At 40.5% G+C, this 18,923-nt stretch overlaps 1 protein-coding gene across 1 annotated transcript in view; it reads right to left on the reverse strand.

Moving 5' to 3' along the window:
• The window catches only part of grid1b (glutamate receptor, ionotropic, delta 1b), a gene marked incomplete at its 5' end in the record, with an annotated part of 528,834 nt that overhangs the window by 90,184 nt on the left and 419,727 nt on the right, over positions 1-18,923 (reverse strand). The window contains one exon of the mRNA XM_081391989.1: positions 4,382-4,555. Coding sequence (XP_081248115.1) covers positions 4,382-4,555 — 174 coding nt within the window. The remainder of the gene's footprint in view (positions 1-4,381; positions 4,556-18,923) is intronic.

Below are 18,923 nucleotides of genomic sequence, written 5' to 3' on the forward strand. Positions count from 1 at the left end.
ACAACTCATTTTCTTTTCAGCCATATTTTAGGTTCTCAGATTTCGGGGGAATCACTATTATGGATACAAAACATGGGTCAAGAAAGTAGCTACCTTTATTTAAAATAATAAAGCCACGGGGGTTTTAGAAAAATAAGCACCCTTTTCTAACCTGACAAATGGTCACATAATAGTTCTCCTACACATATGTATTTACAGAGACAAACTAAAGAGCTGTAAATATGTTCATTGATGTATGTTAACTACACCCTGTGGAGAACTGTCCACCAGATCAGAATCAATTTCTCTGTAATTTCATCTGCATCTGCAGCTATAATTGGAGTTATTGTTGTATCTGAGAGTCTAATAATAAATAATTTCATAGGCTAAATGTTTCTAGTTATGACTCCCTGAGGAAAGTATATTTCCTTTTGTCCCATTTGACAATTAAGATTATATCGTCTTAAGATCACAAAAAATATAGATGTGGTTTTGGGAGTGTCAAAAGCTAACTGCACTGAATGAACTTTTGGGTCAATCTACAACATAGGTGCTTATGTGTTGTCCACTGACATACTGTTTGTGTAAATAATGATGAGTCGTCTTTGTAATAGGTGTCTTTAACAACTTTGTACTTACATTAACATGTAAACAGCAAGCACATTGTATTAAATGCTCAAATTGTATCAAATGATTGTAGTTTTGGGTTTTCATCTGGGGACGTACATGTCACAGTATTCCTTATTTATTCCCCAAGGCATACACAAAAAAAGGGGCTAGGCCTGGATGAGTTACTATAGTTGCGTGTTGAAAATTTTGGTCATGGTAAGGGCCGTGACATTTCTTAAACATGCTAGAAGTTGTTGTCCAATCAAAACACACTGGCCCAGTTGACCAGTCCGAGGACATTGCTCTTTTCGGAAAGAGGGACTTCATAGAGACCTGAACAAAACTGGGTGTTAATGACAGACTGGGAAGAGAGGTATGATATGATATCTAAGTGGAATGAAGTGGAACCATAATGACTTTACAATCTATTATGGAACAATAACATTAATTATTTTTATCATTATCATGATTTATTAGGGTTCCTTGCTTGGTCCGTCCACAACTGTGTGTTTCAGCTACTCCACTATATTAGCAAATATGCACATTTTGGTTTAAACAATAAAAAACTAGACATGAAAGCTATTATTATGTTTTAATTCTTGTAAGGGTAGGTCTTATGTAGAACATACATGAAGAAGGAATTGAAATTAGAGTCTTTAATAACTCTAAACAGAACACTCAGGAGTCAGAAGATAAACTATAGAACAACCACTTTTATACAAACAATACTGGACAAAGAAACACATGCAGGGCTTAAATCGACAGTGGATGATCAATGTAATTTAGGAACATGTGCAAACTCAATAAATAACCATGTAAACAAACTAGCAGTGGGGACACAGGCAAAACAGGAACAAAACACGGTGAAGAAACAAAAAACAAAACAGAACAACATGTGACAATTCTCTCTACAGCTTAAATATTATTCATATATTAACCACACACACACATATATATATATATATATATATATATTAAATTTAGGTTGACAATATATATTTTTTAAAAACAACAACAACAACAACAACAACAACAACAACAACAACAACTTAACCACAACAACAACGATCACTGCAACAAAGAACTTAAACTTGCATCCAACCCTGATTACGTCTTTTATTAAAATCTCTTAGTAAAATGTTCAAATGTAGCCTACTTGCACAAATCAACAGACTTGAAGGAAAATATGACCTTCTCATGACCTTGTCAACCATTTACTGGCAATTCGTTCACCTTTTTGTTTAATATTTTTCTTAAAAATGTAATAGAGATGTATTAATTAAGAAAAGCTTTAACTCAAGTTATGGGCTAAGACACACTGACTGCTGACAGTGCATCAGGAACTCTCCTCTGTCCATGACCCACCGGATTCAAATCAAAATTCCGTTTCTCATCCAAGTATGACATCTGCTGAGTGTTACAAGCTGCTAGGTGCAGTCATTATTCCAGTTGATGTATAAAATAACACCTGTCCTTCCTGTACGAACAACCACTTCCTGATCAGTGAATGACAGCCAGTTGAGATGACAGGTCCATACAGGAAGACATTTGTCACACTTTACTGAGACTGACCATCAGTTAAGGCATGTTGGAGGTATTAGCAAAAGCTGCGCGGGTGACTCCAGTGATTTCTGGTTTTTGGAGTGACAGAAAAAAAAAAACACAAAGGTGGGTGGCTCATGTTGACACTGCAGATTTGCAGAAAAAAAACCTGACAGGTTTGTCACCGCTGTGAACTAGTGGTTTTCTTTGTCAAGGTGAATAAACATCATAGAACATTTTAACCCTCGTTTTCATGAATAATTGAGGAGTAAGACTCCAGAGTATGTGCGGTGCAAAGCTCAGCCATCTGTTTCCTACTATGAAACTATTGTTCATGTGCATTCAAGGGGTTTCGAGAAGCAGAAATTTAGACGTCACAGCAGAGAAGGAAAACACTTGGAAACAACAATCAGGTTTTTATATAGGGCTGTAACTGCCATAGTGTAACCATCAGTAATATTCTGTGATGCAAACTACTCAACGTTTTGTCACATTTCACCATTTTGAATGGAAAATACAGGATGATTATTTATGATTCATGCAACTCATAACTGAATGTGCACAATGAAGAAACATTTTGTTGTTTTCATGCATAATATGCAAACATTAACTCTTTTTTGAATGCAAATTTTAAAATAACAATATTATTTGCAAAGTTCAAATTTATTACAGAATCTTGTTCTTTTACTGTTGTTCTTTTTTTTATTCACTCCCATTTACATCATTTAATTATTTAATTAATTTAAATAAAAAGACCATTGCACAAAACACTAAGGGACAGATTTGCTAACAGCTTGCGCCAGCGCAAACCCTCTTTTGCCGTTAAAAAACTACTGTCAGGATTTACTAAAGACACACAGCGAAAAATTGCTCTGAAAAGCCTTATACCATATACCTTACTGCATATGCATTTGTAGGATGCATTGTTTCCCTTTCAGGTGCAAAATTTATGGGAGGAGAGTAATGAATGACGCAAGGTGATTTACTGAGGTTTGCGGTCGTCAATGTACTGGTGCCAACGTTGAGCCATTATTTACCCGCCTTATAACCGGTCTTAAAGGTCCCGTATTATGCCCCTTTTCACAAGATGTAAAATAAGTCTCTGATGTCCCCAGAGTGTGTATGTGAAGTTTCAGCTCAAAATACCCAACAGATCATTTTTTACAGCATGTTTAAATTGTCATTTTTTGGGGCCCAGAAAAACGCGCTGTTTTAGTGTGTGCCCTTTAAATGCAAATAAGCTGCTGCTGGATGACCCAGGGGGCGGAGCTTCATGAGCTCGCGCTCAGTCTCTCAGGACAATTTCATCTCACGAAATGATGATAATATCAGAAACTCTCAGTAACGGTGTTCATTTCGAGTCATACAATAATGCCTACAGAGTCAGAGTGCTGTATAGAGATGAAACAGGTATAGTTTAGTAGTTTAATTACGGTTATTATAACATATTTGTCATCTGCTTGTATGTATCCATTATTTATTAATAGCCTACAAGTCTGCTGTCTGAATGATGATCAAACATATACTGATGAGTTTAATAAAGTTTATTGTACATCACACAAAAGATTACTTCAGAAAATCACCGTAAGAGCTGAGTAAACACAGTAAGTTATTAGAAGTGCGCAAGTACATAAACGAATTTCGGTAGAGTTGAGGGAGCATTCCTGTGGGCGGAGGTTAGTCAAAAAACTGTTCTAGTGACGTCATTAAAGAAGGAAGTAGAGGGATGTAGTCCAAACGGGCCGTTCGATGTAGGCGACTTCTGTTAAATAAAATATCTCGCTTGGCATTGAACTTTGAGCTTTATAATTTTACAGATATTATTTATACTTTAACAACAACATCACACACTAACTAAAGTTTGAAACATGGGATCACGAAGAACGGGACCTTTAAACCAGACCCTACCTGGTAGATCGCGTTGGTCATTATGGAAATGATCTGACTGCGTCTGTGTTCTTTACTTTGCGCGTCGTCTGTAGATCACATGCAGAACTTTCCACTCCCATCTGAGCTGTTTTGGAATTGCGCTCTCACACTAATTTACCATGTTTATTAAATCTTCCCCAAAAACTAAAATCTTTGAATGAAAACCCACATAGGAACAAGTTGAAAATAAATTAGCAAAAAACCGCCTAATTAAAATAAAATATAACATTGAAAATGCTGTGAGAGACTCTGGGGTCCCATTGTCCGAAACTGAGAATGCCATCTCCTACATGGCGATGATGCAGTTTCTATGGTTACTGACCTCCAGTGACTGCAGGTAGCCCTCTTGAGGGTCGCAAAGCAGTGAGGAGATGCGGTGGTTGTTCCTCATACAGCTCACACTGCTGTCTCTCCAGAGAGGGAAAATCTGCCTGACGACGGTCATCCTTCCCAAGGAACTGTGGGCCAACTCCATAATCTCAGCATCACTGATCTCCTACACTCACAAAGAGACAAAATACAAAGAATAATCATGAGTATTTATGAATCAATAGTAAATTGATTACTTATTACATTTGTAATAAGGTTAGTTTGCCTACCTATATAGTAGGGATGCTACTGCCTTCTAAGATGCCTTGTAAGATATCCAAGGCAACAGATTAAAAACTTGTTCATTGTAATTAAATACATTTTTCTGAATGTGCTATTATATGGTTTGTTTGTTAATTTGACGTTAGATTAGCAGCATGCTAACATCAACCTCAATTGAGATCAGTTGTGAGTCAAGTCTTATTTGTGTTTCATGTGAGGAGCGTCAATATAGAGTGTTTCATATCAGTCACGTATAAGCTTCCCTTACACTCAGGATGCTTTAGCTGTGGTTACACTTTATTTTAAGGTGTTCTTGTTACAGTGTAACAAGTACAGTATACATTAAAGTACTAAGTAATATCAATTGACAACATGTACAATAGGGTTAGGACTAGGATTTGGTTTAGCGTAAATTGCATGTAATTCTGCATAATTTGCTGTTATTCCTACAATAAGTACATGTAACGTAACAAGGACACTGTAAAGTGTTATCAAAGCTTATCCAGGCAGCTCAATGTTTTTTTTTACAAGTTTTTTTTTTTTATTATGTTGAGTTAAGATTGTCTTTAAAAAAAAACAAAAAATAAAAAAAAAAAACATTGGGACAGAGAGATTGTGAAAAGGAAGAAACAAAATAAAATGGCATAATCATTATTTTAAAGCACAGGACATTGAGGAAAGGGGGACTCAGAGAAGAATATGAAACAATCAATATACAAGCAATTTCAAAGCAGTATCTGAAATGCTGGGAAAGCTGGGTATTATTGCATCAGATTGGGGTATTTAAATAAAATATAAATAATGGCAAGCCAATTAAGGCAATGGAAATGGTTTTCAATATGTTTTTCAATAGGAGAACAAAGATTGAACCCCTCTGACATATTTTGAGTCTGGAAATTTTAAGAAAATGTATTGTTCGACAAGAATTTGCAACTTCCCCTGATAGTAACGGTACAATATGTTCAACCTTGTGAACATAATTGGTGAACATATTTAATGTCAAATCATTATTCATATTCAAATTCAAACCACAGGCAAACTCTCTGTGCTGTTTAGAAGAACTTTGCTGAAAACATCTCAAACATAAATTCAGTAGCGGCTCAGTGGAGGCAAGAAAGGCACAGCCTATCCAAAATGTTGAGGTAAAATTGAGAGAATGATGATTTAATGTTAACAAAATTCCTAGTTATTAATTTAATTTTATGTCTCAGAATGTGTATTTCTTGTTTGTCATTTGACCACTGTAGTATCATAAAATATAACGTGAAAACGTCAGAACCACTACTGTTCTTTCCCAAACATGCCGAATCTGACGATTTAATTAAACTGCCAAAGAGAGTCTGATGGAGAGAATGGGAAGAGGAAAATCCATAGCCAGAGACTTTTGTCTCTGTTGGAAAAAAAAAACCGAGCCAACCACTATCAAGATATACTGATATTATTTTGAACTGCAACCACTGATAATGTACCAACTACCTTAATTATGTAGAGAAGAGATAAAGAATATTTGATCGGCAATTTTTTTTACCAAGCTACAAATAAAAAAATAGGCTACAGCAATCAGCTTCACTAAACAGCCAAACATGTTCTTTCAACACAGACATTTAAAAGGACAGGGATGTATTTTTGCTTCTACCTAGTGATATGCTATGTAATTTTCTTAAAATTGTCTGTCTAAAAGTGACCAAAAAAGCCTTTTAAAGAGTTAATATTATATATATTAGCTAGAGACCACTGCAGGAATTTCCACTGGTCGAACCTAAGTTATGCTGGTGGACCAACATAGCCATGCTGTTAACCAGCAAAACTTAAACAAAATCTCAAGTGAGTTGCGCTAAAAGCATATTCCGTTTTATACAAGAGAGATGAACATGAACCTGGCAGTTTTGAAATGCACTAAATTGGCCTGTCCAACCCAACCAGGACATCATTCCCTCCCCATGATCAGTGATTTAGAGATTTGAAGATTTGGATTTTAAATTCCAAGAACTTTGGAATGAGCTGACTGACTTGCATATGGATAATCTGAGGTTAAGAGCAAAAACATGCAGATTGTCATCAGAGACAAAAAGCTTGCAGTCTATCACTGAGAGCCAGGAAGCCAGAGCTTAAAAAGTGTGAAAACTGACATGGTCACGTGTGTTCGGGTGCGTTGTTGAGGCAACTGTTGCCTATTTTGAGGCAACTGAAATAGACTGTGCCATTGACCAACTGTATTTTTTTATTTTTTTTTATTTAAAGAGCAGGTTAGTAATATGCACCTATAGGCGGTTCCACAGTGCACGTACACTTTTCTTATTACACATACAGGGATGGGCAGCAGCACACAAACGTTTATAATTAAATATGAAAAATTAAAGGATTAAAATCTGAAAGATTATTAATATGTACATGTAAGGAAAAAAAATCTGAGCACAGTGTGTGATTTGTTGAGTTCTCCTCTGAATCTTTAGAGGAGACAATTGTGAGAGTGTTAAAGTTTTTTTTTTTTTTTTTTTCTCAGGAGTTAAGTGTGAGAAGCAGAAAACTCAAGTAAAAGTCTCCATTTTATGTTAAAGTAACCTAATTTTTTTCTAGGAGAAACACTTGAGATGTTAAAGGGGTCATATAATGGTACATGCACTTTTACAAGTTGATTGTACGGAAATGTGTGTTGGCAGTGCCTGTACACAACCATCATACAATGATAAAAATCCATCCAGTGGTCTTTTTTTAATCTCCTTATATGTTTTCCCCCGTCTCAAATCAAACCGTTTGACCGTCACATGGTCGGACGCCCCTCCCATGATTGTTAATTGACAGCAGTGTTTAAACACAGACCCACCCTGAGCGAGCTGTCATCATAGTCCGCCATTGTTGATACGCTGGAGCAGAATGGCGTCTAAGCGATTGTGATGTTCTGTTCTTGGGTGTAATAACGAACACACCAGTCATTTTGATGTTCCTAAATCCGAACCGCTGAAGACACAGTGGCTGAGTTTTGTTTTCGATGGGAATATTCCCCACGATCAACGTCAATGCTTTCATGTTTGCGTGAGTCATTTCTCACCAGACTACTTTATAAAGGAGGGTCAGTATAAAGCTGGTTTTGTTAAGAAGTTGCTCCTGAAAAAAGGATCGGTACCAACTATTCGTGTTCCTGCTGCACCTCCAGAAGAAGTGAGTGTAACGTTTTATTAACCTTTATATTAATCTTTGCAAATCGCTTGCACGCTTCACGATGAATGTGGCTAAGGTTTACACTCAGGTACATTACGACATGTTTTCTATGTACAACGTTCTCAATATAATTCATAATCCCAAGTTTATAATGAACAACACGTTATGGTTATTGTGTTATTACAAACTGTGTACGCACAGAACAGAAGGGCGGGGTGAGCAAAGCTCATTATCATTTAAAGACACATGCACTTAAATGCCATGCTGAAAACAGAGCTGTTTTTGACCAGGTAAAATTAGTGTTTTCTTAAAATTAGTCCTTTTCTTCTAATGATAATTTTTAATTAAAGTGTATTACAAACTTTTCATTTAGACCCCAAAGAATCATAATAACTTGTACAAAAATGGCATTATATGACCCCTTTAAAGAGATCTCATTTTTGATTTTTCTTTCCTCTGGGCTAGGATGCTACAATCTAGCAACAGGCTACATTTGCTTAAGGAAGTAGCACAATAAGTTGAGGTTTTTAATCCTCAGACCCCAGGAAACAACATTAAATTTTACCATAAAGCTGTCAATTTTAGTGTACCTTGACGTACCTCCCTGCAACCACTATGGCAGACAAAATCTTCCTTCTAAGTTAGATGACATCACAAGCTATCCATAGTTTCAGTGAAAGGCAGAGCCCAGCAATCTCTAGCAGTTATAATGAATTGTGTAAAGCCCTTGTAGCAGAGTATACTCTGTATCAAAATCGATTTGCATCTCATTTATCAGTTTTCCAAATTAAGCAAGGCTGCCTTGAGTTTTCTGGAGAGTACTATGAGGAGGATGTCATGCTTAAGAGTCTGTTTGGGAGTACACCTCGTAGACACTGACCGCATGTCTGCAGGAAATTTGAGGCAGCTTGCCATGTGAGCCTGGGACAGTGGGAAGGTGGGCACAGACAGGAAAGACAGACAGCCAATAGCTCCTTGAATTCAGAATGAGTCATGTGCAATACTTATATCTTTAAAAAAAAAAAAGAAAAAGAAAAAATTATAATAATAATATAAATTATTCTGAGTTTATTTTTCATATTCCTGTGATGTATTTTATATATTTTTAGAAGTGGTTAGGTTTTGGGTGTATGTGCTCAATATACTGTATATTACATAATATATAAACAGCCAATTAAATGTAGGGTTTAACCAATATATAATAAATCTTTCTTAAAAAAAAAAAACAGCAAGGCCTCATTTCAGCTGGCAAAATTATACAAATAGTTTGAGAAAATAAATGTATAATGCTATAATATTGATGCCAAATGGTTCACTGAAAACAAAGGGCTTACCAGCCGTGTCGGCATTAAATGTGTGACATGCGCATGGTGACATGCAGTGGTATTGATTGTTTTTTGAGGGAGAACCAAAACATTCTATAACAAAAAATGAACAAATGCATGTACATGTAGAAATGTCATTGACATTAAACACTGAAGAAATTTGCAGCTGTAGCAGCAAGAAATACTAATAAAAACATAATTTCATTGCAAATGAGTTATTGTAATAAGTTACAGCGGCATATTGCAGATGAAATCTGTTATCTGTGCGGTGCATTTAATTTCCCATGAGACAATATACTATTTGTTTATCCTGTTTATCTTTTTGCATGTAGTGATCACTGGCAAAGTTAAGATGGCAGATACTTTGTAAATAAATTAGGCAAAACAGCTCTCTTACTGAAATATTTATCATCAAGATGCTGCTCAGCCATTATTCATGGTCCAGCCTGAAAACTTTGACAGGTAGATGAAATGGTGAAACAGACATGTAGAGGATGGACAATGTATCTGTTTTCAAAAGCACTATAGCTATATTTGCTGCAAGAGTAGAAAAACAGCCAGGACAAAAAGAGACCGTAAATCTAACATCCTTTTCCCATTTCAATGTATGTCCTCTTATGTTCCCCATGTGACTCTTGGTTCAAAGGATATATGTTTACACTAAAAGCCTACTAGTGTTCTTCCTGCACTGATGGGTTTGCGATGCTCCTTGTAATTTCACAGTCTGCTGTTTCAAACATCTGGGGATAAAGCAGTACCTTCTGCAGCGGGTTGTGAGCGGTACGGTAGAAATTTGACTAGATAAATTAATGACTACAAGCTTATAGACCACAAAAAAACAGTATGGAACATGTATCAAAGTCCAGCCTGCACCATGTGATACCAACATGATTTCTATTTAGGCATTTGAACATTTGGATTTATGCTGAGCGTGCAATATCAATGCATATATATGCATGCAAAATCATTACATGGAAATGTCCTTAGATATGTACAGTACAGAGACACACAAATATTTACAAATTCTCTGATTACTGGTCAGAACTGGAATTAATAGGCACGAAAATCTCATTTATCATTGAAAAAAAATGAAAAAGTTGGACAATGACCATTCTAACAGCAACATTTTTTTTTTAAATGAAATCCAGATGGGAACTATTTTACAAGGTGGTGATTTCATATGAATCTGTATGATGTGATTTGTACAGAAATTAACAATATTTTAGAAAAAAGTAAGAATGAAGGTCCAACCCATAAACCTTAACCGTCAGTGTGTAAGCAAATCGTAAGGTACGAATTGGCTCGTACAAACTCATATGAACTAGCCATCAATTCGCCAAAATGTAAAATAGTTAAAAAATTGCCATGAGAATGTGTCAGATAAAGTCAAGTAATTTGCACTTAATGCGTGGTGGAATTTAATGATCATCAAACTCAGCATGTACAAAATAAAAGTGAAACACTGTTAATGTTATGACTATTCTAAATGTTCGGTTCATGAACAAACTGTTCTTTTTAACCAGTTCTGGTCAGTAAACCTGTTGGATCATGCTGATATAAACAGTACCAGTAACACTTTATTTCAATAGTCCACTTTAGACATTCTACTAACGATAAACAATTTTCCAACTACATGTCAACTAACTCTCATTAGATTATTAGTAGACTGTATGCTTAAAATCTGGTAACAATTTATTTTGATGGTCCCCCAACAGATATTCTACTGACTATAAGTAACTTGGCAACTACAAGTCAACTTATTCTACTAAAGGCGGGCATACACTGTGCGATGTCTGTGCGATTTCAGCAAGGTACCTACTCACACTGAACGAGTAGATCGCATGCGATGTAAAGCCAAAGCTCAAGATTTATGTGCTCACACTTTACGGTCCGATCGTCGAGCTGCGACTTCACTGCTCACACTATACATGTGAAATATGCGCGAACCAGCGCGATAAACCCTCGTGCCGGGTTGTGCCTATAGACGATATCATGTATCCAGAGATATTGTCAAAACAAGCATCAGCTTTCAATATCAAGATGATTTAGCATTTCCAATTTATGTATTAATTTATTAGTAGTATTATTGTATTATTATTATTATTAGGGAAGGCCTAGCCTACTTTTACTATTAAACTGATAGGCTATTATAATTAAATTGCCACGCAATAAATTTCATAGCGCATCACGCAAAACCAACGCGCTGTGAGAATAATAAAGTATTACATAGAAGCTTAACGTTACTCCTCCTCATTGAAAGTTGTCTAAAACATTTAGGTCGATTACAATGAATTATAGGCATATAATTAATTATTAACAGTCTATATGTCCGAACACTGCAATAATTCATCAATGACAATTTAAAAACAGCTTTATTTCAAAAACATTGTTTAACAAATTAATAAAAGAGGCAAAGTGTAGGCTACATCGCAGGTGGCTTGGAAGAGTGGGTAATGGTTAATCCATTTTGCAACACGAACTGGAGGAAAGCAACAGTAATTTGTAGCTAGTCTGAACTACAGAACTTAAAGATCTCCCTCTTTTCGTCTTTTTTGCTGCAGATGAAACTTCTGTTTTCGCGCAGGCGCAGTGAGGGAAAAAACACTGAGTTTAGGGCAATCGGTTCGTAGCTCTGCTTCAACTGTGCGATATAGTCACGAGGAGCGACCAAAATTTCTAACATGCCAGAAGTTCATCCGACCATCCGATTGCCAGTCGGGAGAGGTTAATCGCCTCTCGTTTCCCCCTGTACACTGCACGAACACTGCACGACAAACGACGCACGACAAAGCTGAAAATCAGCCCGACCCAAAAAAGAGTCGCACGAGTCAGAATTTGGCTCAAAATCGGACGAAAATCGCACAGTGTATGCCCGCCTTAACCCGAACCCTAACACCTAACCATAACCTTACAGTCTACTACAGTCTACTAATACTTTAATGAGAGTTAGTTGACATGTAGTTGCAAAGTTACTTATAGTATGTAGTAAATATGTTTTACGGAGACCTGGTAGAAAGAAGCAATCCAATATATCGGCATAAGAGGATATACAATGATAAGAGTGGACAGAGATGAAATAACATCTCATAAAGCTTTCGTTCGGAGGTCTGTGTATCTACGTGGAACAGATGGGGGCAACCCAATTCCGAATACATAAACAAGTGTGTATTCACTCCATATTTTGAACATTTGTTTGTAATTTTTAGACCTTTTTATCCCCATAGGGAATTTGGATAAATAACAATTATTTTAGTATTTTCCCGGACCGGACGATGAAAAAGCCTGAAACAAAATAGCAGAATGTTTTTGCGATGTGCTGGCTAGAACAACCAGTATTTATTCTGGGGGATGTGAACTCTTGTGATGATCGTATTTAGCCGCTTGGACTGTCCGACTAGACTTTTGCACGTTTTTGGATAAATGTTTTGGAAAATTGCTGATGGTTAGAAATCTATTTGTCGCCCTCCCTTGGGGAAGTCAGACCATAGTATTGTAAACCATAGCATTGTCCTGTCTAAACTTTTCTCCTACCTTATCTCTTATCTCCCTCCACCCTTCCTCCCCCCTCGAGTCAAGTCACCAAAAGTTCACTAAGAATGTCTATATATCACATATGATGTATCTTGTGAATCTATTGATTGTCCTTTTCATGTTAGGTATCATTTTAAGTGTCTCAGTGCGATTGTTAAAATTGTCTTAATTTCATTGCAGTCATTGGTTTAATGAGAAAGATTGAGAACTTAGGAGAATCCTGTTCTCCTCTTTGGGTGATAACTCTTCAAGATATCTCCCGAAACCAGATGCTACCCCCTGGGGTACATGAATTGACCCCAAAATATTGGTACAACCCTTTTGTTCTGGTCTGGGTATTTAAGGCTAGGTGACAGAGCAGTCTTTGGGACCCTTTACCAGGATCATCCCCCATACAGTGCTGTTTCAGTGTTTTCCTGTTGGAAAAAACTCACACACCACTGTGTCTCTGTCAGGAATGCATTGCTTACTTTTAGAGTCATCTTTGAGTAATTGATGTCATGTATTTATTATTTATGAATTGGCTTTCACTTGTGTAATTGGCATGATACATTTACCTGACAAATAAATGTTACATCTTGATTTATTCAGCATTTTTCAGAAATCATTATTTACTAGTAGATTAAAGTGCAGTCGGGTGTTTCCACAAATCTCTGTCCAGGATAGATCAAACTGAAGGCCCTATGAATGGAGCATGGGGCACATCATTAAGGACTTAGCACGTTGCAAGACTTAGCACGTTGCAAGCTTGCAACTATTAAAAAATTACACCTTTGTTATGAGTCAGCAGTGAGTGGCCGCTTAGGGTAAAATAGTTGTACTGCACCCTCTGACTATTTCAGAACTGGCTAGTTTGTGATCGTGAGCGCACATTCGCGACGTTAAGTCTCAAAACGAATATTTGAAATTATGAGATACTCAGAATAATCAAAGATCTAAATTAATTCATAATTTATTATATGACTAATTTCTAATAAGAAACAAGATCTAAATTTGATTATCATTTGAAATTGGAGTCAGATTAAGCGTAGAGCTAAAGTAATATTGAAACTAAAATTCTAATAAATTTAGTGAGCTTCACTGGAGCGCTGAAAAGACATACACGCATTATACCTTCGCCCAGGCCATTGGACTCCATCATTGGGCCAATGGGTGGTCCTTACAGGGACATACATAAAGTTCACGAGTTCACACGTACATGGAATCTGATGTAGTATTTATGCGTATTTGGCTTGCTGTCCAGGGGAGGGCTCCGAGCTCGGAATTTGGCCCGAACCCAGAGTACTCCCCCCTTATACTGGGGTAGACCCAGCCGAGTGTTAGGTGATGTGGTGGTGGAGGGATGCTGAGAAACTTGTCGTGAGACTGAAGGTGAGGAACGGTTTTATTTATACCAGCTTCCTCTTGTGCTGATTGGTTGATTACCTGAACGTGCTCCTCCCGAACTTTGTTACATGAAACTTCATTAGATGCTCAACTTAGTTTTGAAAATATTGACAGCATTTGCAAGAAAGCTCAACAAAGGTAGTATTTGATTAGGAGGTTAAATCACTTTGGTGTGAGTAAGACTATAACTGTAATCTATAAACATTTTGTTTAAAGTATTTGTTTAAACTTATTTTTAACATGACCTCATGGTATGATCATTCGAGTGTCAAAAACAGGGTCAAGCTGTCCAAGACTGTAAATGAAGCCAAATGAAGAGACATCTGAATGATCTATATGCACATGTAAAGTCAAGCAAAAGGATTGAGTGATAGTAGGGAATGTGTCTCACCCTCTTCAAAGTGAGTTTCACCTGTTGCCATCAGGGTGATGTTATAGGCAACCACCTGGTGGCCGGGCCTCCCCCCATGGGCCCCGGCCCGACTCAGCTCGAAGGAGCGACGTGGGGCTGCCCTCTCGTGGGCTCACCACTGGCAGGATGGACCGTAAGGGGCCAGTGCAAAGTGGATCGGGCGGCAGTCGAAGGCGGGGGCTTCGACAACACAATCCTTGGACACGGAAACTAGCTCTAGGGTCGTGGAACGTCACCTCGCTGGCAGGGAAGGAGCCTAAGATTGTGTGTGAGGTTGAGAGGTACCGACTAGAGATAGTCGGGATCACCTCCATGCACAACCTGGGCTCTGGACCCACACTCCTTGAGAGAGGATGGACTCTTTACCACTCTGGAGTTGCCCATGGTGGGAGGCGGCGGGCTGGTGTGGGTTTGCTTCTAGCCCCCCAGCTCAGCCGCCATGTGTTGGGAGTTCTCACCCCGGTGAACAAGAGGGTCGTTTCCCTGCACATTCGGGTTGGGGATAGGTCTCTCACTGTCGTGTGCGCCTACGGGCCGAATGGCAGTGCTGGGAGGTCTCTGGGAGGGGTGCTGGAAAGTGCTCCGACTGGGGACTCCATCGTTCTACTGGGGGACTTCAACGCCCACATGGGCAGCGACAGTGACACCTGGAGGGGCGTGATTGGGAGGAACGGCCCCCCTTATCTGAACCCGAGCGGTGTTCTGTTCTTGGACTTCTGTGCTAGTTACAGCTTGTCCATAACGAACACCATGTTCAAGCATTAGGGTGTCCATCAGTGCACATGGCACCAGGACACCCTAGGCTGGAGGTCGATGATCGACTTTGGGGTCGTTTCATCCGACCTCTGGCCATATGTCTTGGACACTCGGGTGAAGAGAGGGGCGGAGCTGTCAACTGATCACCACCTGGTGGTGAGTTGGATCCGGTGGCAGGGGAGGAAGCTGAGCAGACTCGGCAGACCCAAACGTACTGTGAGGGTCTGCTGGGAACGTTTGGCCGAGTCTCCTGTCAGAGAGATCTTCAACTCCCACCTCCGGCGGAACTTCGACCGGATCCCGAGGGAGTCTGGAGATATTGAGTCCGAGTGGACCATGTTCTCCACCTTCATTGTCGACGCGGCCGCTCAGAGCTGTGGCCGTAATGTCTCCAGTGCCTGTCGAGGCGGCAATCCCCGAATCAGCTGAGAATCAGCACCTCCAAATCCAAGGCCATGGTTCTCAGTCGGAAAAGGGTGGCTTGCCCACTTTAGGTTGGTGGAGAGTTCATGCCTCAAGAAGAGGAGTTCAAGTATCTTGTGATCTTGTTCATGAGTGAGGGAAGGATGGAACGGGAGATTGACAGATGGATTGGTGCAGCTTCTGCAGTAATTCGGTCGATGTACCGGTCTGTCATGGTGAAGAAAGAGCTGAGCTGCAAGGTGAAGCTCTTGATTTACCGGTCAATCTATGTTCCTACTCTCACCTATGGTCATGAGCTGTGGGTCATGACCAAAAGGACAAGATCCCGGATACAGGTGGTCGAAATGAGCTTTCTCCGCAGGGTGGCTGGGCGATCCCTTAGAGATAGGGTGAGGAGTTTGGTCACTCGGGAGGAGCTCAGAGTAGAGCCGCTGCTCCTCCACATCGAGAGGGGTCAGCTGAGGTGGCTCGGGCATCTGTTCCGGATTCCTCCTGGACGCCTTCCCGGGAAAGTGTTCCGGGCATGTCCCACCGGGAGGAGACCCCGGAGAAGACCTAGGACATGCTGGAGGGATTATGTCTCCCGGCTGGCCTTGGAACGCCTCGGTGTCCCCCTGGAAGAGCTGGAAGAAGTGTCTGGGGAGAGGGAAGTTTGGGAATCTCTGCTTAGACTGCTGCCCCCGCGACCCGGCCCCGGATAAGCAGAAGAAGATGATGACGATGTATACTTACTGTATATTTTGTTTGTGGTGTATTGTAATGTATGTATTGATGTATGGTGAAGCCAGAGACAATTTTCCACAACAAGAATAATAAAGTAAAAAAAAAAAAAAAAAAAAAAAACTAAAACATTGAAGTCTTCATAATTGTTGGCATCACTTGAAATCATCCAAAGGCTGGATCCAAACTGGAGCAGGTGCAATCTGTACATTAGGATATCCAAAATCATAGGTGCAAAGATACAATACAGGAAACTTATAAATATTATAAGTTCTAAAAACTTATAAGACTTATAAATATTTATCAGTCATTTAATATGCTGGAGCATTATTTAATAACACACAGATAATAATAAAAACCTATATTGGGTTTAATGTGTTTCAATTTACATACAGGATGCGAGAATTACTTGATGATGTGAAGAACTGATGAACTGCTTTTTGAATTGGTTGATTGATACAAAGCATTTGTTTCCCGTCTCCTTAGTGGTGCGGAGAGAGACAAATCTGTGACAAGACGCAGCTCTTTAACATCTTCAGTGCTCACCGATTCACCCCGTCTAAGTCCCCTAGAACAGGGGTCGGCAAGTAACTTTGGCCGTGGGCCAATATTTTTTTTAGCCAGTAGATGGCGGGCCAGCTACACAGAGTAGGCCTATGGATACAAATTAAATACTCTTATATAGGCCTATAATCGCGGAATATGATGGGTCCGTCATCGTCCGTGGATCATTCGTTCAATCGTTTTTTCAAATTAAAACCAAAAATAAAAAGATGAAAAACTAGCCTAGGCTACTTCTTTTTCCATTATTTATTTCCTGAACTAAAATGAAAAAAAAAAAAAAAACGAATAACGACGGGTTTTCTGATTTTCTGATTGTGCTCAGATCAGAAATAGAAAAAAATAATTACTGGATTAGACAAATTTTAATTTTGATTTTTAATTTAACACTTTAGGCATATCAAGGAAATCATTTTAAACAGATCAAGTAGGCTATGTCAGGGTTTTACAGAGGATGCAGACAAGATGGTAAGGTTAATAGTTTATTTTCAGGGAGTGTGGAGATGCAGACAGATGGTGAGTAACAGAAACACAGAATAACAGTGGATGCTTAGCTGGTTGGTAATGTCCTTGTCTTTCTTTCTCTTTGCAGATGATGTCGGGCTGAAGGCAGAACAGGATGGCAGGCAGGACGGATTGGAGAGGATGAAATGACAGGTAGGAATCCAGGTAAGTGTTCGGAAGTCTGTGGGTCATGTGAACATCGACGAGACCAGACAAGGAGTGAAGGGAGAGTGCTGAATATAAAGGGTGGTTAATGAGGGAGTGCAGGTGATGATGATTGGTGATTGGGTGAGTGAGTGCAGGTGTGCGCCATGGAGGATTCTGGGGAATGAAGTGCACACACAGATGAAGGCTGAAGAACGTGACCGTGACATTACTCCCCCCTCCCGTAAGGCGCGTCCCGCGCCGAAGAAGGCAGCATACGGGAGGGGGGGTGGGCACCCTGGAGTCCGTGACGGGAAGGTGGAGCAGGTTCAGGAGTACGGACTCCAGGATGGTGGCAGGACAGACAGAGGAGGTGATCAGGACGGTGCAGGCTGAGCAGGGAACCAAGGTGAAGCAGACTGATCAGGGGACCATGGTGATACAGGCTGAGCAGGGGACCATGGCGGTAAGGACCTTTCTGGTGGCCATGGCGGTGCGGACCCTTCGGGTGGCCATGGCGGAGAGGACTCTTCGGGTGGCCATGGCGGTGAGGACCCTTCGGGTGGCCATGGCGGAGAAGAACCTTCGGGTGGCCATGGCGGAGAAGACCCTTCGGGTGGCCACGGCGGTGAGGACCCTTCAGGTGGCCATGGCGGAGACGACTGATAGCCCCCCCCCCAAAATTCCTTTGGGGAAATATCAGGCTTTAACACTGGACTGGAAGAGGCAGGGGGCGAAAGCGGCTCTGGGCTGGACAGGACCAGTGATGAAGGCGGCTCTGGACTGGACAGGACCAGCGGCGAAGAGGACTCTGAGCTGGACAAGACCAGCGGCGAAGAGGGCTTGGAGCTGGACTGGTCCAGCGGCGAGGAGGGCTCTGAGCTGGACAGGACCAGCGGCGAGGAGGGCTCTGAGCTGGGCGGAACCAGCGGCGAAGAGGGCTGTGAGCTGGGCGGAACCAGCGGCGAAGAGGGCTCTGAGCTGGGCAGCGATGAGGGCTCTGAGCTGGGCAGCGATGAGGGCTCTGAGCTGGGCAGCGATGAGGGCTCTGAGCTGGGCAGCGATGAGGGCTCTGTGCTGGGCAGCGATGAGGGCTCTGTGCTGGGCAGCGATGAGGGCTCTGTGCTGGGCAGCGATGAGGGCTCTGTGCTGGGCAGGACCAGCTGTGAGGAGGGCGTTGAGCTGGACTGGACCAGCTGTGAGGAGGGCGTTGAGCTGGACAGGACCAGCTGTGAGGAGGGCGTTGAGCTGGACAGGACCCGCTGTGAGGAGGGCGTTGAGCTGGACAGGACCCGCGGTGAAGAGGGCGTTGAACTGGACAGGACCCGCGGTGAAGAGGGCGTTGAGCTGGA

The sequence above is a fragment of the Scardinius erythrophthalmus genome (assembly GCF_964197995.2).
Source record: "Scardinius erythrophthalmus genome assembly, chromosome: 18".
Lineage (NCBI taxonomy): Eukaryota > Metazoa > Chordata > Actinopteri > Cypriniformes > Leuciscidae > Scardinius > Scardinius erythrophthalmus.